Here is a 26,735-nt window from a genome sequence, read left to right on the forward strand (position 1 = left end):
CGCCTTCCAGTTTTGTTACAGCCCTAAACCCAGCACGGGAGGAGGCAAGGCCTCAGCAAATGCATCTTGTGTGTGAGTCCTACCGATACACCGCGTGGGGTCCAGGCCAGAGCTTGAGGGAGGGGTCTGCCCGGGCAGCCTTGTGATCTGAAGTCCTGGGCCCACCCGAGGGTCCTCCAGGGCTCGGTGGATTTTAAGCTTTGCCTTCTGTTAAGCAGTAAAGCCAGAGCTCTTCCGATGAAAGACGAATGTCTCTTATGAGCTCCCAGTTCAGCAAAACGAGTTGTTAGACATCCAGGGAGGCGCTCTGCTCTCACTGGTGCTGGTTGGCATCACTGTGTTCGTGCTCAGAAGTTGGGGGTTCACAGTGGCTGTGTTCTAGCAGTTAAGAGGAGGACTAAGAAAATGAGACCAGTCAGCAATGAAGTTGTGTGTTTAATTTTAGAGAACTGGCATCTTGTAACTCGAATTTAGTTGTAAGTACGTGATCTTTTCCAACCCTTCCCTCTGGACTCGTGGGCCTACCCATAATACCAGTAGGGACATCTCACATTTTTATAGATGATCTCAGATTGAATAAAATGGAGTCAACATGTTATTTCACCCCTTCTGAACCGTTTGTGGTGTGTTTAGAGCCCACCCGTGTGCCTTTTAAGTAAGATGAATCACGTGTATTCTTGACGCTTGTGCACAAATGTCTGTGTATAAGGTCGTGTTTAAAAGCCTAGGCTTGGTGAGTTAAGTGGAAACACACGCGTGCCCATCCCAGGGAGCGGCTGTTGTTTTCCTGCGTCTCTGCTTTTAAAAGAAAAGGGCCTAAAGGCAAGTGAATGGAAAACTGTTGCCAAAGGTCAATATAGAAACAAAACTGGCCTCTAGGTGGTGCTTGTAAGCAGGTTCAGGAAGGCTGGCAGCCCTCGGGGTGAAAGGGGACGACTGGCTGAACCTCAGTAGCCCGCAGGCCCCGGGGCAGTCTTCCAGACTGACGTCACCTGGTCTGCAGGACCTGCAGGTGGGTGCTGGGCCACTTCTCATACCTTGCTTTCCTTCAGCTATTCCTTTAAGGTTTGTATTCCATGTGTGTCTGTAAACCTCACTGTTAGTTCAAGTCAGCAAACCAGAGGGGGAAATACACTTAATCAAAGAGCCTCTGCCAGTCATAGGTCATTTTGCCACAAAGCTTCACTTCACAACATCTGTCTGCGTCTCCCAGTTTCCTATTCGTCCCGCCCTTGTCTTGTCCAGATGGTGCAGGCAGACCTGCAGGAGCGAGGCCTTTGTTTGCTTGCAAGCGGAATGTTTCCTAAGGGAATGGTTTATTCTTATTTATTTTTGATAAAAAGAAAGTTATGTAGAGTTTTTAAAAGGTATTACAGCTGCTGCATTTGACATCAGATACTAACCTGTAATTCCCGTTAAAACATTTGCCATCAATAAAAAGACTCCCCCACCACTGTGTAATTCGTAATAAAATGTGGGACCGATGTGTGAATCCACGTAATAGCCTGTTCATAGACACAGGCTCACTCAAGAGGAAACTGTTAGCATAAAAATGTAAGAATCTATAGATCCAGGCCGATTTCAACATATACTTTTTTTTTTATTAAATATGTAAAAAGATAAACGCAAGTCAAGTTATTCACATATTCAGAGACAAAAAACTATTCTACCATGCGACAGTAGGTGGGTAATGTAAAATGAATGTGATACATCTGGATAAGACTTTTTCATCTATTATGTCATTACTTATCTATATTTATAATTAACAATACATATGTTTACATTCCTTTCAGTTTACATTTAATATATAACAAAAGCTTTATGGTGTACTATTTAGTAAAAGTAATTTGAATGCATATTAAACCTTAACGGAATAATGGAAATACTCACCAGGGAAGGGAGGAGTTCATGGTTCCCTTCTGGAGTTTACTTCTCTTGGGTCAGGGTGTGTCTTTTGTCTTTTCTTTTTCTGCTTTTCTGCTCAGAAAGACAACGGGCTCTCTTTACCCCCTGCTTCAATCACTTCCTACCTGATAGGAGCAGTGTGAGTGCTATAACCAGTCGCAGCGGGTGGGAAGGGGAGACTAAGGACCAAGTCTGGCTTCGGAGAGGGAGGAGCAGAGCACACAGCAAGGGATGCTTCTCGGACGTGGGGCCACGGAGGAAGGCGTGCCCTGGAAGCTGAGATGAGCGAATGATCGGGTACAGCCACCAGGGAGAATGGAGCGGCCCTGGGAGATGAGAGATGGTCTGCACAGAAGCTGGGGTACAGCTCAACGGGACTAAGAAACATAGCTGTCAAAGACTCCCCAGAGCATCAGTGATGTCCCATGTGATGCACACAGTGGAAGATATTTCAGATAGGGACAGGGAAAGAAATAGATAGCTCTTCTCTAAATAAATGGTCTGCCCCAAGACTCCGGGAAGGAGAAGGAAGTATGACGATTGGGGAAAGTTATCTTTGCAAGATATCTGGCCAGTAGGTTTATAGCCGAGAAAGTTGGAGATCTGGGGAGGAGCGGAGGGGTTGAGTGTCGCTGGTGAGGCTTATGCACGTTACACAGTAATCACGTGCACCCACATGATGGGAGTCTGCGTGGTGAGCTACCTGGCACCGGGTGCTCTGACCTGACCAGGGCAAGCAGAGAACATCCTGGGAACCACTGAAGTGTCACCTGCAAGGAATTACTTACTGTGCCTCTTTACAAGAGCTATCTGAGAAGAAGGAAACCCAGTTTTGTGCAACAGGCCTGGGGGGAACGCGCCGTCAAGCACAATGCTGCGTATATAGCACAACCACTCCCTGTAACCAGGTGTGGGAGGACGTCAAGGCCGAGAGCCAGGCTTTCCAGCCTGAGAGGAACGAGCTGCCGCTGTAGCGCAGAGTAAGCAGGAGAGAGAAGAAAGGGAAACCAAACACCACGGAACCTCTGTCCAATTCTGCACAGTGTCTTGTAATAACCTCAAAAATACAAGCGATCTTTTTCACATGTAACTCAATAAATACCACTTTGCCGCAAAATGATTCATTCTGAGAAGACTTCTTTTGGTGGAAAGCTTCCATGCTAGAATTTAGAATTAGTATTTCATCAGTTAATAAAGAAATGTCAAAGCTTTATGATACATAATTCAGAAATTTATTTTAAGCTTTTCAGTCAAGAGGAGAGTGGGGTGGGCACACTTGTTTATTGTTTTTTGCTGCACCTGCTAAGTCAAATAACAAGTGAAAGAAAACCTAAAGTTAGAAACCAAGTGAAAAGAATGATCTGTCAAAGGGGGAAAAAGGCAAAGATTTAGAAAGATGCTAAGAAAGTGTGCAAATATTAGTTAAAAAAATAAGGAATGCTTTTAATTCATTAATGTTTCCTCTGTTTATGAATTGCCACGGTTTAGCACAGGTCAGTGACAAGGAGGTCCACGGTATTAAAGAGGGGAAATTCCTTAACTCCAGACGGCATTGGGAGTCAGATTTTTCTGTGCTGTCATTCCAGTGTCAACACCAGACTTCAGAACCAGGAGTCTCCCTTGGGCTGATGATCCTATTTGTAAGGTCTGCAAACCCTGAAGTCAATCTTTAGTAGGAATTCCCTCACGTGGATGACAGGACTGGGGCTGAAACCCACACAAGGAGGCAGGAGGACCTGTACCCCTGCAGACCCCCTCTGACTGCAGACAACAGATGACAGCTTTTGGGGAGATTGGCTGCCCACCAAAGAGGACCCTGAGAAAGAAAACAGCATGAGAACCTGTGTGTGTAGGAGGTGGCAAGCAGTTAGAGGGCCAAGTTGAGATGGTGTTTTCCTTGAGTGAATGTCTTTCAAAACTAACAACATACCGTGTGGTTGTCTAACGTGCTGATGTATGACCACTGCTGAGCCCTGAAGTCCTACTTTAGATTCCTTTCTTTTCCCCCTTTAGTTTGTGAGTAGAGGGAGAAACTGACTGTGTGTTTTTCCCCATGAAACAAGTCACTGTCATTATGGCTTTCATATCAAGTATCTCTTTCCCTTTGTTCCAATTTATTATTTGACCAAATTTATGTTCAGAGGTTAGACTTGCAAACATCAAAGCACCACAAATGTGTGTGATATCTAGTGACACTGGGTTGAGAAATGCCAATATAAATACCATATATCAAATTACCATTGTTTCACACCAGGATAAAAAGGAGGGGGGTGGGGGGTGGGGGGAGTTATTCTGGAAAGAAATGCAAAGAACAGAACCAATCTCAAGCAGCCAAGTGGTGAAGTTGAAGGTATGTGACCCCGTGATGTCTCAGGGAGGCCGCCCCACGGCGCTGCTAGTGTGTCTTGGCAAAGAAAGGGGGACCGAGCGCAGTGGCTGGCACGGGCGCCGGTGCGTTGATGTAACGGCAGACGGGGAACAACTGGTTTCTGATGAGCTCGAGGCCACACGTGTTCCAATTCTCCAGAAGAGAAGTTCCCACCCAAACGGAGGTGTGGAGAGCTGCCGAGACGGTTCAGTACTCTTCCTGCTGCTGGGGCTGCTGTTCGTGGACTTGTTCCTCTGCCTCGGGCTCCTCCGGGTGGCCCTCCTGCGGGGCAGGGGGAGAGGTTTCAGCTCAGTCTACTGCTGGGGGCCCTGCAGTGTCTCCCCCCCCCCCCCGTCCCTGCGCAGCACCACATCTCCAGGCTGCGGAGAGCGTGGGTTTAGCCACGCGAGTGCCTCGCCGAGGCGCACACAGGCATGCCTTCGCTTCCCCGCTCCAGCAAAGAGCAGCTCATTCTAGAGCACAGCCAGCAGGCTCTATGCACTGCGTTTTCCTTCTAGCCATTTTGGAAGGACATCTCACAGAACATGTTCCATACTTTCCCACCCTCTGTAAAACAGCAAACCAAACGTAAGGACTCCAGAGCTTCATGACAGCCACGAGCGAGCCTGCTGTGACCCAGGCCCTGCGGTGTGACCCATGGCTTCCTGTTTCCTGCCCCGCTGTCCTCACCTGGTACACGTCTGCTTGAAGTAGACCCTTTGCCATAAGCTGTTACTCACTGATGCAGAGAAGCAGCTCGTTAGAGCGGTCAGCTAAGCAAAGGACAATAACCCCATTTCCAGGCTGCCCCCAGCAGCTGGCTTCAACACGGGAGCTCAAGGACTTCGGGACTTCGATTTTGAGTACGTAAGGCCTTCTTTGCTTACTTTCTGATGGTTGAGGTGTTCCTCTGCTTGGCTCCAAATGACCTATTTACTCATTTGCCTATAACCCAGGGAAGCACATCACGAACACCAACTCCGGGGAACACCCACCCTGGCCAGCCACTGCTGCGCGTTCTTTAATTTCTGGATCTCACAAAAATACTTTAGTACCCAAGCAGAGAGAGGGTGGCTAGTCAGTACGGCGACTGCTCCCTCCAGAATGCACGGTGCTTTTGTGATGCAGTTGGGAGTGTACGCTGGACCTACAGAGGCGCCGTGTCCTCTCGCACTTTGCACGCCCACTCCTGTCTGGCCCCATTCCCTTTAGCCTAGGACGCACCCGTCAAGGTCTAACTCAAATACGGCAGGATCATCACCCCAGACCCAAGGATTCTCCCTTTCCCTTCTCCTGCAGCACTCTGCTTCTTCCTTGCTGTGCAGCTCTGACTTAAAATCTTGTCTGTTTCCAACTGTGTGGCCTCATCCTTTGTGTCCTACCTCGTGTCCCGTACAACTCAGTGCATGTGTATCCAGAGCGAGACCTCAGACTGGGTGCAAGAATGCACGACCGAGACTACCAGTCAGTCAGCCAAGGTTGCGGGCCACTTGTCTTCTAAGAGGCAGTATAGGGTCAAGGTTATAAGCATGGACCTAGAGTTCATACCCCAGCTCCATTACTTACAAGCGGCATATGTAACTTAACTGCTCTGCACCTCAGTTTTCTCAGCTGTAAAATGGGGGACAGAATGGGTACTTCTGTGTCCATTTAACAGTTTTCAGTGAGTGTCACTGATCAGTGAATCAGTGGAATCACTGAATAATTCAACAGAGGACTCTGAGTTAAAACAGTGAAGTACCTGGAACAGTGTTTGGCACATAACATAAGTGAGCTGTGAGTGTTATTTCTTGATGAGATTACTTCTAGAATATATTCCAATCAGTTAACAAGATTTTTAAAAAGTAATCTTTTCTATGGCCACAGTGGAAAGTGACATTGTATTGAAGATGCAGGTTCAAATCTAGTGCTGCCCCTTACTAGACTGGTGTCAGGAAGCATGTTACTTAATAAATGTTAGCTCTCCCCAGGTGGTGACCACACCCTACCGTCACACCCAGAACTGCACCTCTGAAACGTGCAGGCCCAAATCCTACTCTCTGCCCACATCATACTAGGACCCCTTGCTCCTTAATTCCTTAACCACAATGTCTTCTGACCTCAGAGACCCGAGCAAACTTCCCAGGTTACCAGTGGACTGTTAATGCTTGGGGTGCAAATTACGGCACTCTGAAAGGCCAGCAGGACACACTGTAACCCAGGCAGCTGTTACGTGTCACCACCAAGAGCTGCCAGCCCACAGTGCCCTGTAGGTCCTCACGCACAATCTTTCTCTTATGCCTCGTGCAGGAGCAAAGAACTCAAACGCACATGCCAGGGGGAGGCCAGGTGAAGTCTAGGCCAAATGTGTGACTAATGCACCGGGACACCGAGACCTACTTAATGAATTCTAGTATTTGCACATCAGTCCATCACAGCTCCCTAAATGTTCAGCTGTGAGTGACTGCTCTGGAGCTCCTTATTCTCATGATGATCATTAGGAGGACGAGCATGTTGGAAGACAGAACTGAAGGCTCCAGGCCACTGTGGGAGGAAAACAGGGGCAAAGGAGGGAGAAGCGGTTCCCGGGAGGCTCCCGGCCCCCGTGGCGCCCACCTTCCCGCGTAACAGGCTCCCACCGCTCACACCAGCGCAGAGCGCGGGCTGTTCTCTCCTCCTGGCTCTGGTCCTGCTGTTTCCTCTGCCTGAAAAAAGGCTCCCCTGGTCTCAGCTCTGTAACTGTCCACATTCCTAGCCATCTTTCAACATCCAACACGAATGTCAGCTTCTCTGCGAAGCTCTTGCCTGTCCCTCCAGGCTGTCTTGATGTGCTCCCCACACACATTTATTTCTGTCTGTATTATCGCATGCATCACAAGCTGACGTATTCCAGTTACTGGTGGCCCCGTCGGTCCCTCACTGGGGCCGCAAGCTCTTCTAAGGCTGGAACTGCGTCTGCTTTCTATATACCCGATGCTGCGTCCAATGACAGAAACACAGGCGGCATCCGAAAGATGTGGGTTGACTAGGGGAGGATCTCAAGGTCATTTGACAGTGGCTTCTGTGACAAGACCTCGGGAAACAAGTGCCTATCAGCAGGTGTCCCTCAGCCAACAAGACCCACAGAGCAGCGGCTAATCAATGACCAAGTCCGGGCGCCTGTGCCCCAAGTTAAGTATTAATGGAAAAGATGATGAGAATCCTAGAGAGAGGCATGGGACATCTAGCTGGCCACCTGCTCTGGAAACTTCCATTTGGTTTCTACAATTGCACAGTGAACTGCCTCTGTTTACTTCCACACTCAAAACTCTCATCTGGATTTCTACACCTTCCAGGACTGTTTGACTATAAGAAACAAAGAGCAGCCATCACAAAATATAAAGACTGAGGGAGACGGTCTCTCCAGCAAATACCTCCACCTGAAGTGTCAGTGCCAGGGCCGTCTGGGTTTAGCTGAAGAACAGGCACTCAGTCCAGCCTTTGATTCCTCAGCACCTCGCCCACCTCCAGGAGGGAGGCAGCCAGAAATCTCTACCTCTCAGATGTGCACAGAAGTCATACCCACGGCATCATGAATAAAGTACTGACGTTTGTCCCCCAGACACCATGCACGTCATAGCTGCACATCCACCCAGCACTCGTGTGTGAATGACCTGAAAACAGGACAGTGTCGGGGTCAAGCACGGGGGTGGGTGGGGGAGGAGGCTCCGAGAGCTTGGGAAGTAGGTGCAACGGCATAGCAACCTCTGAGCATGTTTTTGTAAAGTGATGCCTTCCCTGGGCACGGTGAGAAGCCTGTAAAAGGCTCACTCCCTCAGCGGTAGAACCTGGGCAAGCTGGGAGGCTGCCACAGAAGCAGGACTCGTGCTCGGGGAGGGAGGCACACGCCTGAGGGCTCTAAGGCATCTAGGATGATTCCTTGAACCTCTAGGAAGAGAAGAGAAAGCAGAGTAGGCTAGCTCTTCCGGAGCCTCTCTGGTCCACCCCTGTGAGAAGGTCGTGTGCGCGCATGCGGAGGATGGAGGCTGCTCCGCGGTGTCCAGACACACGGCAGTCTTCCCCTTCTCTCGATGTAGAAACCAGAGTTTTAGACAATGGGAACTGTCACACTCTAAACAAGGACGCTTGGCATAGTCCAGCTTATTCACTATAGAAAACTCAGCACAGCCTGATGTGTTTCAGAGTTGTCCAGACACGGAGTTGCACTGGAAGGTATCCTGGAACTAGAAAAATTAAGGCAGCAACTGCAGTAGATTTGTCCTGCTAACACACATGTTGATTGTGTTAAGTCTGTTTTCTCTTCCAGATTCCAGCTGCCTGGTTACTGTCCCTAAATCTCTTCTTGGATTTTGCATACCCCTTAGCATACACCCAGAGGTGACGCCACTGCCTCCTCCTCCTCGCTACGTTTCTGTTTGATGAGATCAGCATGGTGCCAGCAAGAACAACAAAGGTGGGTTTTGAGATGCTACCAGCCAGAAGAAAAATGGAGGTTCTTGGAGGATGCCAAATTAAACAGATGAATGCCCAGAGACAGAGGGCAGGACACTTACTTTTAAAGATGTCAAACAACAAAATGAGATGAAGGGAGTTATCAGAAGACCCAGGTAGGAATTTGACTACATCCATCCTCACACAGAACACATGCAACTCAATATTGTTAATTAGATAAAGTCTATCCTGCAGTTTCCCCCAAGTGGTACCACCTTTATTTTTCCCTTCCTCATGGCACCCAATATACTGAGAAGCAGGGAACACAGTCCTTAAGATTTTGGGCTCTGAGTTAGAGAAACCTGGGCAGTGAGGTAGTGATGGAGCTTATTAAGGACATGTTATTGGGCAAGTAATTTTATCTATAAAATGGAGATAAGTAACAGTACTCACACCACGAAGGGATGTGGTGAGAAATGTATCTGGAACAGGAATGTAATATCCAGCACATGCTAAACGCTCAGCAAACATTAGCCATTACTACTAGTATGTTCCCCATGTAAACGGGGAACAGGCTCAGGCTTGGGGAAGGGCACAAACTCAGGACTAGGAGTTCAGATGCAAATTTGCTGCTCATTCACTTGGGAATGTTATTTAACCCCTCTGCTGCCTTATTTCTCTCGTCTGTAAAATGGGATAATACCCATGTCAACCTGATAGGATTCTCCAGAGAAATTAAAGGAGCTGATGATCATAAAGCCCTCCCCCCTCGTCTCCCATCTCAAGAGTCTGAGGAAAGGACCTGCTAAACCCATGACTCAATGACTGATGATGCTCTGAAGTATTACTTCCTTTTGGGGTGTCTGCATTAAGCGCCCCTACACTGCCAGAATGGCTCTCTGCATCCAGACCGCAGCAAGCTGGTGCTGGGGGTGGTGGCGATACAAACGGTAGAGCAGAAGCTGAGAGCAGTCATCCTAGGAGACGACCCTGCAGTCTCACCCGGGAGGCAGGAGCTCTTGTTTAAGCACAGCCCTACCTGCCATTCGCCAGGAATTCAGTGGCCCTGCCAACCCTTAACTTGGAGTCCACCTGACGGTGCTCCCACACAAGGACTCCCTTCCTGGGACAAGACCCGGCTTGAGGTTAGAATCAGAAGGCTTTTCCTCTCACTGGCAGCGCAGGGCTGGGAATATTCCGTCCTGCAAGCCTCCTTGCTCCCGGGAGTGGGCGGGTCCTGGACAGGACACAGCCCTGTGCACTCGGGTTCACGGCGCTGCTCCGACCTCAGCGGACTTAGGCTCTCAAAGAGAAGAACCATGATTCACGTAGCACGTGACAGACGACAAAGCACTCTCTACGTACAGAGTGTCATATAAATGCCACTTCAGGTGGTGCAGATACACCACAAACCAACCTTTGATTTCTTCCATCCGATCTGAAAATATTGAGAGTGGTATTTGGGACCATCTCTAGAACCTGACCAGGCGGATTCCCAGGGCTTCAAGATCTACAGTCTGAGCTAACCAAGAAAGAGGATTTAAAATTATGTATGTATCCAGGGCAAATGAAAAAGGTGGTGGAGAGTCCCCAAACTCCAGTTTCAGAAGATTTCAGAGCTAGGATTTTAATCTTACGTGGGGTAAACATCTGCCTGGTATTCAGTGGGAAAAGGACGCAAAGCCAACTTGCTCAAGGCTTGTTACATTCAGTGGAAATACCAACACACATGCCGCTCAACCACGAGCCCTCAGATGCCCCGCAGGCCTCCCAGTCACACAGACCACACCCTTGCAGCAGCCTCCACCGGGCAGGAGAGCCGCCTGCAGCCTGGCCCGTGCTCCCTGACCTTCCACGGCGCGGCCCTCTGGTGGGTGAAGCCCGGTCAGGCCCTCCCTCCGTGTCTGGGGACCCGGGGTGACCTGCCTTGCCTCTGCCATTTATCCTGCCCCTCCCCCCTCCCTTGCTTCTTGAGACTTGTTCCTCTGCCACTCCCCAGACGGAGCCACCTCCTGGGTCCCCCCCCTTGGCACACTCAAGCCTGGTCATGCCAGGGTAGCAACCCCGGTGGGCACGGCAGCCCCACCAAGGAGGCCTTCGAGAAGTATTTTTCAACAAAAGTCTGTCCCACAGTGTGGCTCTGTGCTGGCGCTGAGTAACCAAGACAACCAGCTATGAAGTAAAAACAGACAGTTGTGGGACTTACGGGGCTGAGCAAAGCATCTAGGATCATTTCTCCTTTAACCACAGTCTGATCTTGCATGAAGAAGCCAGAATCCTTACACAGGTTCTTACTGCTCAAGGAGGTGCAAACCACTGGAGATTTGGCTGTGTACACCTGTTTTTCTCAAAGTCCCCCAATTCCACCCCCACTTCCCCCGCCACAGTCACCCACCCATCTCTTCCCAGATTTATGGATGCAAGTCCCATAAGCATGGGCCAGTGGACCACGAGGATAATGATGTTCGTTCCTCCGGGAACATCAGAGGCACTGGCCGAGCTGTACTTCTCACTCAGTTCCCAGGGCGGTATCCAAGGGCACGGCCTCACCACGCTTTGACCAAGAGCATCACTTTAGAACCTAAGAGCTGAGGACTCTGCTCACACTTACGTGCTCTTCCGAAGCGTAGAGGACTTCCATTAGTCGCTGCACGAGGTCGTCGTTCTCCTGCCCGTGCTCCTGGCAGAGTAGCTCAATCTCTCTCAACTTTCCGAAGTAGAAATCCCTTTCCTTTTCCACGCCTTCAAGGGCAAGTTTTAATGAATGTACCTGTAGGGGAGCAAAGGTGCAAGAGAAAACCTCAAAAATACAGCATAAGAAGTAAGTGACCAACCGTGCCTGTGTAGAAAGACCCGAAACGGAAAGACAGAAACGTGAAAAGAACCGATGTGCAAGTCTGGGGAGAAACACAGGCTGCTGCTGCTGCTGCTGGCGCCGGAGCCTGGGCCAGATGTCCACCGTCAGCAGCACCCAAGTCCCCCCTCAGCAGCTGAGTGTTTGTAACAGAGGCTCAGGGGTTGTTCCACCCAGGCTCCGAGTCCGCTCACGTGGGCTGGGGCACATCTTCTCCTAACTTGTTCGTCCCCTGCAGGGCGGGGAGATGAGAAGGGGGAGCGGGGTGGGGAGAGGCTGGCACCGTGGTTCCCTTAGCTGTGCTGTGAGGACCCTCCTTTCTTCACATCACTTGCATTAAGAGCCGTCCTCAGGTCTGGACCCCTTTGTAGATGTCCCTGAGCCAAACCAGACAAATGCTTCTACTCAGAGACTGGGTCGTGGCTGCACAGGGAAAACTGGGCAAGACTAAAAGCCAGCTGAGTGGATCCACATTAACGCCTCCGGTTCTGGCTTCGAGTACATCACAGGAAAGGTGGGGAGATGTGGGCGCTCCAGTCCCTCACCACACAGCCCTCACTCCCTTTCTTCTCCCTTGATGCTGCTTCAGGGGCCTCCCGGGGTGATGCAGCACCTCATGGTGGTTACAGAGCTGGTGCTTGTGAAGGGAGGGGAGGGACGGGTGAGGCTGAGTCGGACAGAGCCATCACCCGGGCCGAAGGAACACCGAAAGGCGTGTGGACAGATCTGGTCTCAGATCCCAGACTGCCACGCTCCCACTGGCACGGCAGCAGCACACAGGCCCAAACCATCCCCTCTTCCTGCTGTCCGAGAACACCTTGAGTTTTTTTTTTTTTTTAACCCTTTGAGCATTTATATGTATGCAGAGAGTATCTTTAAATTAAGTCTTTCATGATCCTCGTGAGGTGAAATCTCTTTCAGTATACTAAAAATCACCCTTAACAGAATTTTTAGAAATTACATTTGGAATAGAAAATTTCCTTCTCTCCAGTAACTTGGGGCCTTTCCACATGTTACTTGTGTGGCATTACTGGTTCATTCAAACATGTACTGAGCACACACAGTGTCCATCTCCTTGTGCACCTAGCAAACGTGTATCCATCTGGTGAGACTCAAGGACAAGGCTCTTCCTCAGAGTTAACCTCAGTGATGTCCTCACTTAACTGCTTACAAAGCAAAGGAGGATCAGTTGCTAACTTTTAAGTATTACTTCTGATAATACTATGGCTCGGATATTTGTAAAAACTGAAGGCGAATAGTAGCCTGAAATCCAGAGAAAAGAAAACTCCCTTTATTCTAGAGCCCCCTCCCCAGACTTGACCACAGAATCCATCTCAAGCCTGTGCTGGTGACAGCAGATGAGTCCATGGCAGTTCAAGTGTCTGGTGTCTGTCAGCTCCCCCTGTATCAGGCAAGAAGGGTCTCTAGGTGCTCTGACCCACAGAAGCCAGGTGTGTCTGCCTCTGCAGTGCTGTGGGCCTTACACTGAACAAAGAGCTGAGGGTCTGTAGAAATACCCAGCCCCAGTCAGTCTGGGCTGCTGTCCTAGTCGCGTCAGGTAATAGACACGCAGCTATAACATTCCCCAGTAAAAACCAACAGGAGCTAAATCATATGATGAAAGATCATTTGGCAAATGGGATTCCTTTCTCACAGTCCCACTCCGATGCTTCGGGCTCCTTCACAGGTCACAGTAAGAGCCTAAGCGCTGGAGGGGATATGGAGGGTGGACCCTTGAGAAAAGTCAAGGGCAAGTTGTCTTCTCCCAATTCCCCACTGCTCAGCTGTCCACACACTGCAGCCTTCCAGTCCGAGCCACAGACTGTCCGCGGGGGCTAACCACGGCCCAGTCTCCACCTCCCAACCCCGTGGTCCCTGATCGCAGCAGTGACCACCCCGCCTGCTTGCTGACCCACTCCCCAGAAACAGTTCCTAACTGTTTCAGTCATGTCTTTTCCTCCCCTGTGTCTTTTGATTAATTTCTGTCATTGAAACTGTCTAGCACAGTGGTGCTTTCATAGCACGTCAGGGGAGCCTGCCCGAGGAAAGGCATGAGGCCAAGTGAATGGGAATTCTTCACGTTTACAGTGCTTGTCACTTTCTCTATTACGGCTGTAATTCACTCTCGGGCCAGGGCGTTTTCACTCAGCCCACCCTTGTCCTCGTGTCCTCAGTTCCGATACAGTGGTGCCCGTGTGGCTACCCACCAGCTTCAGAGGGGCGCCTACAGGCTTCAGGGACAGAAGGGAGGAAGCACTAACGTCACCTTCCCTCTGGGACACAGGGAGGTGCAGGCCCCCTCCCCCATGTGAATGTATCAGGGGCGCCCGGGAGAGTGAGGCTGTTGAAGTCATGAAGGAATTACAACCAGAAGGAGGAAGACCATTGGAATGTGCTTCTATCTTTTCAGTCTTCTCCAGGGTGCTGTTCTGGACTGTAGGACAATTTAGCTGAAGCATCACAGAGGGCTGGGTCCTGAGGGGATGGATGGCTGTATGTGTCACTCAAGAGCTAACGGGAGCCTAGAGCCCCAAGGAGAGGAGGTGGGGCTGGTGGGCAAGGCTGTAAGGGAGGGCGGGGCAGGAAGGGTCTCAAGGTTCCCATGTGGTTTTGCTTTGGGTTGGTGGGTGGGGAACCTGGGTGTGGTAGGGGCAGATGAAGATGAAGAAATATGAGATAATGAAGATATCCAAAGAATTTGAGTTCCTAAGGAAAAAAGGTTTATAAATCCAAAGTACCCTGGACCCGCGCCTGAGGCACGTTAGGTCTACCCTGACTCGCTGGGAGCCTCAGGCTTGTGGCCCAAGGCTGCCTTTTTCCTTAGAAGAACTTACTACTGGAAATTGTATAAGGGCTCCAGCAGAGAACCGGCAGGGAATGAGAGCAGTCCACAGTTTCTAAATCAAAGTCCTACCCACCGGATGACTTACAGTTTTACTTTTTTCGTGAAAGTGTTCCAGGTTGTAAAGAAACACCCCTGTTAAGCAACTGCTTGCTTTCAGACCAGATTCTTGTTTGCAAATATACAATTAGCTCAAAAACTGTTCCCAGACTCTTGCTGGCTCATCAAGAATCAGATTAATCACTGGGATTGGCCGGGTGAGTGGCTGGGAACAGCCTGAGGACCTGGAATGTAAAGGCTGCCCTCCCAGGGTGGGAGGGGCCAGGATAAAACTCTCCTCCCAACTCAGGGGGAGGAGGGGCGGCTTCTTATTACTTCTAAACTCTGTATAATCTTAGGCAAAATTCGCTGCTGTTAGTTAGAAACCATACCCAAGCTTTCACACTGAAAACTGCAAAGGCAGTAGAGCTAGATTTACTGTAATGCTAAGGAATACTAGATAAAAAGGAAAGTTCTCTGTGAGTGTGGCCTTTCTGATCCCCCATCACTGGGTTCAGTGCTCTGGCGGGAAGTGTTGGTTTTTTGGCTTGTGTAACAGCCTATGGTGTGTGACTGCCATCTGGAAGTTCTTTCAGGGATGGGAAGGTGCCACTATATTGCTGCCATTGTATTATTAGCATCAAACATAGTGTCTGTCACATAGGACAGGCTTAACCAAGAGTTGCTGAAAGAAAGGAAGGAAGGAGGGAGACAGCCCCTAATGCCTTTAGCACCATCTAGACTGGCTAGAAGTGGGCAGATGGCCATGGTCTAGCCTGGAGCTCCTGCTAGGCACTGAGGTGGCGGGGTGGGGTGGCCTGCACACCTGCATTTACCTGAGGCTAAGTCATCTGTCCTTCTGTCTTTATGTACAACTTTGAGATTCGTGACTTAACATCTTTTACTCATAATAGGCCCCTGATTTTATTTGCCCCAACGGTCCCTTTCATTTTTACTTGCCTGAAACCACTGGTTCCGTCCCCTCCCCTCCCCATCCCAGGCCCCGCTCGTCTCACCCCTTACACCTGTCACTGCTCCCTGAGACAGGGCCAGGAGGACGGGTTACCTGTTCGTTAAGCTGTATGACCTGCGTTTCTAAATCTTTATCAGATTTGGATGCTGAGCTGCTGGACGAAGCCCTTTTGGCTGATGAGGGACGAGAAGGTGTGGATCCTGGTTTAGATGCTGGACTGGATCTGGCCGCACCTGAAAGCAACCAGAATAAATCATGAAGATTGGCAACGTTAAAAGCGCTTTTTAGGTATATAGCAAATGGTAGAGAAAAAGAATTTACTAAAACACAGAAGAGATACTGCCAGCAACCCTTCCCATCACAGAAGTAGCACAAATACACTTAGAAAGACTGCGCCCAATAAAACGATAGCGTCATCTCGGACGACTTACTGAGCATTCTGAGCACGGTTTTTCCCCCTCAAGTAACATGAGATTGATGCAGTTGTCCTTTCTCCCTCTGGAGAGATGAAAGTAACAGACACAAAGGGATTTTAAGTTTTCTTTAAGAGTTAAGGTTCTTTGATGAGCTCAGAGCATCACCGTAACTGAATTTCTAACCAAGACGTTATAACAGACTAACACTTCAGGAGAAGCACCAATACAAATGTCTTTTTTTCCCTCTCTTTTAATACATTTCCTAGTTTTAGCCACTGAAAGACTCTAGGAGCCGTGACATCTCTGTAACAACAGGCACTCCTGGTGCCCAAGTCCTAGTTTCTAAATGTTATTCTGCAATAAAAGGGCTTCTTGAGATCTGGCTGACTGCAGGGTGGGGTAGGGAAAGGACAAGGTGGGCCTGGGAGGATGTGCTCAAGCATTCATGTCAAAGGACACAGGGCCCAGCCTGAAGGGGCTCCCAACCGGCCACACTTGGACTGGTTGCATAGCATAAAGACTAACGGCTGTAATGCATTACAAGGCACTGAATAAATGCAAAGCTAGTTCATGATGATGGGCAGGGGAGAGGCAGAATCTAAAGACCTTTACGGAAAACCGACAGCTAGTAAATGCGCAAGAAATGCTACAACTAGAAAAGTCACACTGTTGCAACACACATAACTGATTCAGGAAAGTTCACCTATTGACTAAAACACTGAGAGGTTTTTGAGGAAAAAGATATTCACACGTGTCAAGATATTACCCTATAAATCACTTATAAAGGGAAAGAGATACGCTTTCACAACAGGGAAGTCTGGGGATTTAACCAAGTTATTCAACAGCATCCCTAATAACGCTAGAAATCGGCAAAAACAAAACAAAACAAACACTGATGTCGGATCTGAACTCACCTGCCTGGAGCTCAGCTCAGGACGGGCTCTCACTCTCTAGAGCTTGATACAGACATAGGGAACAGCCTCTGCAGCCAGAACAGAAGCCACAAGGCCCATGCAATGAAGTTTACACACTTCATGCATTTAGACATTCAGGGTCATTACTGGGGCCCAGGCACTCGTGCTCTGAACAGCTCCATCTGGTGCAGGTGGTCCCACTGGCCCGGTCCTCCACAACCCACCCCCTCCGCCCCGCTCCTCTAGAAGGCTCCTGGAGGGCAGGGGCCTCGTCACACTCAGCTGTGTGACCTCAGCGCTCAGCACACGACTTGGCTGAACGTGTAACTGGGGAAGGAACAAATGTTTCAATAAACCCATGAACAAACAAGTAAAACCTGGTTACAGGGTTTCTGCTTTTACAGTTTATTTCCAAGTTTACAGTTGATCAGGATCCCTCACCTCTGCAGAAGCCCAGACAAACCCCTCGTGGACACTGCGTCCGTGCCCCGCTGGCCGGGCCCTCTGACTCCAGGCCGAGCCCAACAGGGTGAAGAGCACAACGTGGAGACGTGCAGGGGACGCCGGGCGAGGGCGTGCTGACCTGGCAAAGAGCCTTCCCCAAGGCGGCCACCATGGCAGCCGGCCTCCTTGGGGAAGCAGCTTTTGAAAATTCAAGTGACTTCAGGCCTTTTCATGAGCAATATGTCCCATGTTAATATAAACAAAGTCTAACAGAAAGCAGCTCAAAGACTGTCTAGGACCAGCTCCTCTTATTTACTGAGTAGGAGCCTCGACCTGGATGTCCCTCCTCTGCAAGAGCTCACGATCGTGGGAGTGAGTCATTTAAGAATGCCCACATATGGTGGCTCACAGAGAAAAAAATGTGACAATGAATGTATGTATGTTCATGTATAACTGAAACATTGTGCTCTGCACTGGAATTTGACACAACATTGAAAAATGATTATAAATCAATAAAAATGTTAAAAAAAGAAAAAAACAAAGAAAAAAGATAAAAAAAGAAAAAAGAAAGAAAAAAAAAAGAATGCCCACAGGCGGAAGACAAATACTGTTATGTATGAAATTGAAAAAATAAAGCAAATGAATGTGTAAATACATATATATATAAAGCCCAGCCATGGCCACACTCAGCACTGAGGAACAAGGCAGTGTTCCAGACTACATGACCAGGGAGTGCGATTTGGGCTGTATTCTCTTTGCTAGAAACGCCTCCTCCCCTCCTCTGAGTGACTACGTCTAACATCCTTCAGGTCTCAGTTTAAACGTGGCTGCTCAGGGAGGCCAAAGCACCCAAGCGCCTTCCTCGCAGCACCCACCCATTGGATTGGCACAGTTATTTATTTAATGCCGACTTCTCCCTTAAGACTTAAACTCCGACGAGGCAGGAGCTGCATCTGATTTGTTTGCCATTTTATGTTCTCAAGGCCAATCACAATGCCTGATCCAGAGAAGACACTCAACAGTAAGTTTTTATAACTCAGGAGAGAACTCCTAGGAGAGGCATCTTTCTAGGGTAAAGATCCCAGGGAAAGCTCGAGGAGCTGATGCCAACAGCAAGAACCAGCAGTATCTGAAGGAAACCGAACAAAACCCACCAGCCTCCTGGAAAGAGATCTCTTACTTGGTTTCAGGTTCACCTCCCACTATTACTTAGGCCCTTTATAGACAGCATCAAGACAATAATTCAAGTGGGTAAATTCAGTCAGTAAATGGTTAACTCTGAATAGCGAGGAGCAGGGTGGTTTGTGCTGGGCTGTCAAGCCTCTGCCATGGTCATGGTCACAGTCACGTCCCTGCCTCTTCTGAAGGAAACAGCCCTGCAGAAGGGGCCTCCCTAGAGAGCAAGTGACTCCCCACCCCAGGCAGCACCCCCTAACAGGCTGGCAACTATGAGGTGGCTGGTCGCAGAACGGAGCTGGGTCCCTCAGACACAGTTGTGCTCTTGTACTCTGCCTTATCCAGTCTTGTGTAAAGTTTAAAAGAAAAACACAGGAGGAATAGAAGCTGACTGACTGTAAAACAAGGTTCACTGATTCTATTTTCAAGACATCATCAGATGCAGCTTGGAAAAAAACTGAAATGTCTGACGTGAAGGTAAAGTAGAAGGGGTCAGGGCAAGCCCAAGCCCCACGTAAGACCAAGTTATCAGGGAAGAAAAACTACAAATAAGCAGAGGAAGCTGGCTGGGAGGGAAACGGTCACGGGAGGCGCTGGGTGGCCCAAGGCGGAGAGGCCAGAGCCACTGCGGTTACTGATGCTGTCCCAGTTCCAGCTTTTTCCTGCAGAAACACATCCCCTGCTTCTGACGGGGTCCAACTTCACAGGGTCTCCGAGTTAAATCTGTGTTTCACGGACGCTGTAAAGGTCAGTCGGGGCGCAGAGCCCCAGGTCTCTCATGCCGGCACACGTGCACGCAGCCTGGGGTCTCGGAGATGAGAGAGATGAAGGCATGGAGGATTCAGACCCGGCATCCTCTGCTGGGCGGGGCAGGGATGGTGGAGAAGCAGGGGTTTGGTCCACGCTTCATCCCCTGTACTCACCACACGGAGGATGTAGAAAAGCTTCTACACACCCCTACCTGACCCCACCAGTCACTCACAGGCTGGACAAAGAATGAAAAACAAATCTGAAAAATTTAATAGATCAATTAAATAATTAGCATGTGATATTTAAAATCAGTAGGGTTTTGAAATTCTGATTAAGCTGTTTGGAAAGGGACTGATAAAAGAGAAATAAATGTCTGACAGATGAGGATGTGAGCGGTCAACTGCACATTTTACCTTCTAATGAATAAATGCAAAGAAATGAAAGAACAGGGAAGATCTTAGTATCTTCAGAGCTTAGAAGTTTTAAAAAAACCACACAATTAAAGCTCATTTTCAAAAGAATGTAAACTGAGCTCTTTACAGCCTCAGAAGCTGCAATTTGAGATGGAAGTAATTTACCCCTTACAGCTCTCACGTGATTCGCACACACTGAGAAATACTAAATCCTAAAATACTAAAATGTATAAAGATGAAAATGAAACGTTTTGTTCACTATAGTTAATGATTTATTTCATGGTTTAGCTTTTTAGAATAAATAACAGTAGACAATATTTTATATCACATTCATTAGATAGTTAAGAACTAGGTTTTTGTGTATTTATTTAAAAAGTCTTGCTACCTTCTTTCAAAAAACCATACCCTAAGGTCTGCCCAGCTTCTGGGGTGCCTGGTATCCTTTTTTCATTCACCTGGGCTGCTATAATATGGATATTGTCAGAAAATTGTACTATTATCAGTGTCAGTAAACTTAACACCAGGATACTTTCACGTAAGCTAACATTCTTATGCCAATTTTGTCAAGTGACCAATAATGTCCTTGATAGCATCTAATCTTGGCTTTAAACATTGGGGTTCTCAATCGCTGCCCCCAAATCCACTGGTGATTTCACTTCCATGCCTTCCCACACCTCTCTGCTTGATGATACTTCCATGGAAAACATTCACATAATGGCTTTTAAAGAGAGCACAGCTACTCTGGCTGTCACACAGATACAGATATTCTTCACGCAGCTATCAAATATTTCAGGTTTTTTCTCAAGCTGCACTTGACGATGTCCTGAAAACATAATTAGGGGTAGCCCTGTTTTACAGGAGTCATTTTTCCCTCAAGCGTCTCTCTCTCTCTCCCTAATTTCCCCTTTCAAAATAAAAGGAGTTTCAGAAGCAGAGGAAAACACATAAATTGTGTACAAGTCCCTGTAATTCTCTGACTTTACCCATTGGATATGGACATGATTTACAACGCTAGCCTTTGAGCAGTTGTGTCTTAATTAATGCCTTTAGGATTTGGAGTATAAATATGATTCTAAGACATTTTAAACCACAGTTGTAAAAAACAAAGAGTGGCCTGATTCACTGCCTTAGTGAAGCCAGAGCATTGCTTTGTCTAACGTCAATAATGAGTAGGTTGCTTAACGCTTATGGAAAAATGCTACAACATTTTGGGTCTGTGAGGCCCAATGAATTCATAACAATGAAGCAAATAAAGACAGTTTATCCTTTTTTATACTTGGCTTTATAAACTTCACGGTTGGGGCTCTGATGGAATTTAGAAATTCTTCTCCCATAATCTGCTGTATTCTTCCTGCCAAAATCATAAACAGAGGAGCTAAAAATATAACATTAATACTGTTGACAAGAACCACAGAGACATTAAACACACACACACACACACACACACATACACACACACACACACTCAGGAAGCAGCCACTCTCTGGTCATCCCCATCTTCCTCCCTACTTTGAGAGCATGTTCCTTCCACCACTGCCCCCGCCCCCCCACCGTCCTTCTCACTCAATTAAAAACCCCACGGGGGCTGGGGGGGTATATGAAATGGATGAAGGGGGCCAAAAGGTACAGGCTTCCAGTTATAAAGAAGTCCTGGGGATGTAATGTACAGCATAGTGACTATAGTTAATAATATTGTATTGCCAATTTGAGTTAGGAGTTTGGGATTAACGGACACACACTACTGTATATAAAGTAGATAAACAAGGACCTACTGTACAGCACAGGGAACTATATTCAATTTCTTGTAATAACATAATGGAAAAGAATCTGAAAAAAAATGTATATACATGTATAACTGAATTGCTTTGCTGTACACCTGAATCTTAACATTGTAAGTCAACTATACTTCAATAAAAAACAAAATTAAAAAAAGAGTAGAGTTTGAAAGTTCTCATCAGAAGAAAAAAAAGCTTGTAACTAGGTGTGGGGATGGATGTTAACTAGACTTGTAATGATCATTTCACAATATATACAAACATCGAACCATTATGTTGGACACCTGAAACTAACATGTCAGTTATATCTCAATAAAAATGAAACCAAACTCCACAGAAGAGCTGAAACCTGACAGAAGCTACCTTGTACCTCCACTGATAAATCATTTGTGGATGGACCTGACATCACTTCCTTATCCCCTCTGCTTTGGGAAAGAGATTTTATTTTTTAACTGAGATAATGAACTTGGTTAAAATAAATAAGTAAATTAGGCCACTGCTGGGGCTGGACTGCTGAAAAGAGAGAATTCCCATAGGAAGAGGGTTTCCTAAGTGACTAAGCAGACAGCAGAGCTGTCACACAAGAGGAATGACTCACGGCTTCTACACGACTGATGATCGCTGCAAATTCACGATCTAACACTTTCCTTCAAAAATGCCTCCGTACCTCCCCTTTGTAGGTTCTGTAATCTGCTCTGCCCTGAGGGCAAAACAGAGCACCTCAGCGACCAGCATTCTGTCCAAATGGAACTCTAACAGGGGTTCTGGGATGCCCTGATTCGTGAGATCATGAAGAGGTTGGTTCTTTTACTCCCAAGTTAGTAGTTCGGAGCCCTTATGGCTTCTGTCCCACCAGTGCAGCCAGTGGCAAAATCAGGCGCTTTCTTTTTGCTGCTTCAGTGCCCACTTATAAAGTGGGCGGCTCCTCTTTTGAGCAGCTTGGGGTGGGGCTCCACACCGTCCAGCACGATCCACATTCATCTTGTGGGAATGAAGAGCCGGGATGAAACTGGGTGCCCTTCATCTTCCCAGGGAGGCAGTGGCTCGCAGCGGGGCCCTGCCAGCAGGCAGCCTGCGCAGGAACCCTGGCTCTGCTCCTGCTGAGTAGGGGGACTTCCTCTGCACCTGGGTTTCTCCATGTCCTACATGCACAGCAGCAGTGCCTGCTGCAGGGCTGGAAGGATGCACGAGTTAATACACGGAAGGTTCCTACACAAGAGCCTGGCACGCCATACGTAAGTGTACATTCTGATCACTCAGCAAATGAGGCCTGAGTCAGCGAACGATGGGGGAGCACACAGGTCTCCCATTTGTAGGCACTAGCAAAACAGAAACCAAACTGCTGAAATAATAATGAATTGAGACTCATTTATTTAAAGAAAATCTTCAAAACCGGGTTAAGCCCATAACCCACCGGTGGGCTCCCAGGCATCGGGCCCTCCATTCCTTGCGCTGTCTTGAAATCCAGCCTACTGTGGCTCAAGTCTCCGTGTGCCTTCTGAAATTACCCTGATTCACACACTCCTGCAGTGAATATTTACTGAACCCCTACTGTGAACCTGGCAAGCTGCAGGCAGTTGGGATAAAACAATGAATGAAACACAAAAGATGCTGGTCTTTGTGGCATTTATGTTTAACTGAAATCAGATAAACGATAACGTTAATAAATTAGTAAGTGACATAATAAACTAGAAAGTGCGTGCTATGGGAAAGAGAGACGGAGAGCAGGGTGGGGGGAAAGAGTGCCGGGGAGCGGCGGGTGACTGGCAGTTTGAAAGAAACTTCAGGGAAGGCCCGAGCATCCATCATGATCCTCTCCAGTCTCAACCCCTGGCTCAGACCCATCGGACTTTCACGAGTCCACCCAGAAGGACTGGGGTCAAAAACATCCAGTGCCCTTGGTGGCAGTCCCGCAGCAGCCCAGCAAGGACGCAAGGGGCTGAGATCCACGCCAGGCATGGGTGGGGCTCTCTCCTCACAGAAGCCAACATCTTGTCACAGCTCCACAGTTGCAGCTTCTGGGATCCCTGCAAGGGACGTGCCAGTTGCAGGAGTCACCCTGACTTCTTCCAGGCCTCTTAGGGAAAGCCAGATTTGAGCAAAGACTTAAGAGAGGTGAAGCTGGCCTTCCAGACAGCCAGGAGCAGAACATTTCAGGCAGAGGAGGCCCAGCGCAGGTGCAAAGGCCCTGCCCCATCTGCGCAGCAGCCAGGCCAGGTGCTGGGCCAAGGGGAGCCCGGGCGCCGCAGGAGGGGAGGAGGTCTGAGCGGTACCGGAGGGGGCAGGTCACGAAGGACCTTGCAGGCGACTGCCAGGGGGTCGGCCTTCACTGAGGGCAAAGGGCGGCCACAGCGGGGTCTTGAACAGAGGAGTGACAGTGACGTGATCTGATTTTGATTTTAGGAGGCTCACTCTGCCTGCTGCGTGGAGAACAGACTGGAGGAGGGGCGGAGGGGCGGTGCAGATGCAGATCGGCCAGTTGAAGGCATCAAATGTCCGGCCCTTTATCACAACTTAGGTTTGGCCTCATTAACAGCAACTAAAAGACGTTCTAGGATCAACTGCATCTGCTGTTGCTTCCAAGGGGTGGGCGGAAGGAGAAGCAGACAGTGACAAGCGCTGTGAGTCAGCGGGGTCCCTCCCAGCCCACTGCTCAGGGTCATTACAGGGTGATGGCTGGCTCCGTCCGGAGAGAGCCCGCCAGGGAGCAGCGCCGAAGGCCAGGGCCCAGAGCCACAGCGCCGTCCCTGACCGGCGGTCACACAGCCGAGATGGGCCGGTGGGCCTGCCTCCAGCACGCACGGCCAGCGCGAGCATTCACGAACCGAGTTACTTCTGCCCCGGTTACTGTCCCTGCTGGAGAAGATGTGCTTATTTTTAGCCATCATGTGATTCTCCAGTATTTTCCAGGCGCTGCTTGAGTCACTCTAGTTTCAGAGAATTTTTCATAGGGGAAAAAAAAATGCCGGAAAGAACTCTTCATCTTGAAATGGCTCAAATATTAAAAATTCCAACTTTCCAGGAGTGATTTGAATGTGGTATATATTTCTTTCGATAAGCGGCCTTTTCACGCCTTCCACATCCCGGTAGGAAATTAAGCGTGCTCAGAAACGCATTCAGTGCCAACCCATCACTCTCTTAGTTCAAATTCTTGTTTTCAAATTGTTCTCAGAGTGATTTCTCTCTAGAAATGGTGAGGGCTCCCTCACTCCCATGGAAACAGTGCACACCAGAACCCCAACAATAATTTAGGGGAACACTCCCTTTGCCTGTTTACTGCAGCAAGAAGGAAAGCTGGCGGTTGAAAGAGCCCCTGAAACAGAGCCAGCCCACTGAGAATGAAGACACACAGGCGTCACCATGACAACAGCATCACGCCGTCACGCACCCCTGGCACACCGCGGTCCTTTAGGCAAAAAGCTTACAAACTAAGATGGCTATTTTGGGGGAACTACTTAATTCCTTCACGATGTTCAGTCAGGGTCCTACTGACTCCCCTGGCAAGACCAAGCATCTTAGGTCATCGTTCCAGTGGTGGGAAGTCTGCCGTGCTCCATTAACACCATCTTACCCAGACCCCCCTGCAAAGGGAGACATCGTCTGAGGCCACAGAGCAGCTGGAGCTCAGGCAGGTGAGAACCAGAGCTGAGCGCCACTCGAGTCACCCACTCTCCTTACTCCAGGGGGCTCCCGCTCTAGGTTTCCTGCTCCCACCAACCAATGACCAAGCCAGAGACTTGTGCATCATTTATCCTTGGCTTCCCCTCTCCTTTACGTCTCATATCCCATCACCATCACATTTTGTTGATTAAACCTCCTGAAAGTCTCTAACCCACGTGGCCATGACCCTTGTTCAGGCCACCCTCCTCTCCCACATGGTTGGCGGCAACAGCTTCTTATCTGTCATACCTGAAACCTTTCAATGACTCTCCAAAGTCCCCTAATATAGTGTAAGCCTCTGTGAGTATAGAACTTAATTTGATCTTCACCTCCTGGTGTTCCCACCTTTGTGTGGTCCTCTCCCCTAGAGGGTGGATGGGATCTGTGATTTGCTTCTAACCAAGAACGAAGGTGATGGGATGTCAGGCCCGTTATACGGAATCCCATGGGGCTCTACATATGATTCATTTTGCCGGCGGACACACTAGAGAGGCTCCCCTTTACTGGCCTTGAAGAAGTAAACTGCCATCGCAAGCCCCCATGTTGGAGAAACCCACCTGGCAAGGAACTGCAGGTGGCCTCTGGGAACTGAGAGCCTCAGTCCTGCAGCCTTGAGGAAGCTGCCAACAATACAAGGGAGTTTTCCCCTGTTGAGCCTCTGATTAGACCACAGCCCCAGCACATACCCAGACTGCAGCCTGGTGAGATGCTAAACTAGATAACACGGCTAAACTGTGCCTCGACCTTAGAAGCTGTGACACAATACACGTGTGTTGCTTTAGGCTGCTAAGTTTGTAGGAGCTGTCTTGCAGCAACAGAACACGAATACCACCATTCTTAACCCATGATACAAGGGCCCTGGCTCGCATGTGCACCTCACATCTCGACGTCCACACAGAACAACGTGCACTTCAGTGAGCAGAGCACCATCTCCCTTGACTTCAACATCCTGTTCTTTCCACCTGCAAAGCCCTTTTCCAGACACTTCACCTGGCTAACTTCTACTTATTCATTAAAATCTTAGTCCAACCTCCCCTTTTCCAAGAAGCCCTTCTAGAATACACAGGCCAGCTCAAGTGATCTTCCTACACACCCTGACTGCACTCACCTGATTTTAACCTTACTGTCTATGTAGTGCCAGGTTTCCCCACCAGCCTGTAACTTCCCTGGATCACGGTGTATCTCCAGAACCTCTTACAGTGCCTTAACAAGTATTTGTTGAAAGACTGAATGAATGAGAATTCAAGTAAAGCCTTCACAGGAAGGGCAAGGAATCCAACAAGCAGGAACTGTGGTTTAAGAAGTGTTCTCTGAGCTACTGTGTAATGCACTATGCTATTTTTTTTTAAAGGCGTTTTGAATTATGTTCTTTATTTAGGAATACCCATGTTAAGTACAGTGAGCTCTTCACATCTGCGGGTTCTGCATCCACGGATTCAACCAATTGTGGACTGAAAATACTTGGGAAAAAAAATTCCAGAAAGTTCCAAGCACTATGCTATTTTCTAAGCTACAGCGCAAGGGGTCTCTCAAGTGACAGACGTGATTGGAGAAAACGTCCAGAACAGCCGTGTGCTGACTTACATACTGCATTTTCCTGGATCCAGATGGACACCACGGTGATTCAATTTAAAATCAACTCAGCAAACACTAAGACCGTCTACGTGTCACGCAGTGGGGAAACAGTGACAGAACAAGACAACTGGCCAACAGTTCCATTCACTCAATTCAAAGGGAGTCTAGAAAATTCTTCAGGTCAAAACTATCTTCTGTTCCTGCCCAACATACCAAGGGAC

The 26,735-nt window shown here is 48.6% G+C and overlaps 1 protein-coding gene and 1 long non-coding RNA gene across 4 annotated transcripts in view; one reads left to right on the plus strand and one right to left on the minus strand.

Moving 5' to 3' along the window:
- LOC105086778 (uncharacterized) overlaps nucleotides 1-11,300 on the plus strand; it is a 57,952-nt gene extending 46,652 nt beyond the window's left edge. The window contains exon 3 of the long non-coding RNA XR_836955.3: nucleotides 8,559-11,300. This is a non-coding gene — a long non-coding RNA (uncharacterized LOC105086778). The remainder of the gene's footprint in view (nucleotides 1-8,558) is intronic.
- The window catches only part of MAPRE2 (microtubule associated protein RP/EB family member 2), a 138,600-nt gene continuing 114,979 nt past the window's right edge, over nucleotides 3,115-26,735 (minus strand). For all 3 annotated transcript variants that reach the window (XM_031438965.2, XM_031438964.2, XM_031438963.2), the window contains 3 exons: nucleotides 15,485-15,624; nucleotides 11,295-11,453; nucleotides 3,115-4,555 (listed from right to left, as the gene is read on the minus strand). In XM_031438965.2, coding sequence (XP_031294825.1) covers nucleotides 4,481-4,555; nucleotides 11,295-11,453; nucleotides 15,485-15,624 — 374 coding nt within the window. In that variant the 3' untranslated portion in view covers nucleotides 3,115-4,480. The remainder of the gene's footprint in view (nucleotides 4,556-11,294; nucleotides 11,454-15,484; nucleotides 15,625-26,735) is intronic.

Source organism: Camelus dromedarius, chromosome 32 (genome assembly GCF_036321535.1).
Source record: "Camelus dromedarius isolate mCamDro1 chromosome 32, mCamDro1.pat, whole genome shotgun sequence".
NCBI classification, from domain to species: Eukaryota; Metazoa; Chordata; class Mammalia; order Artiodactyla; family Camelidae; genus Camelus; species Camelus dromedarius.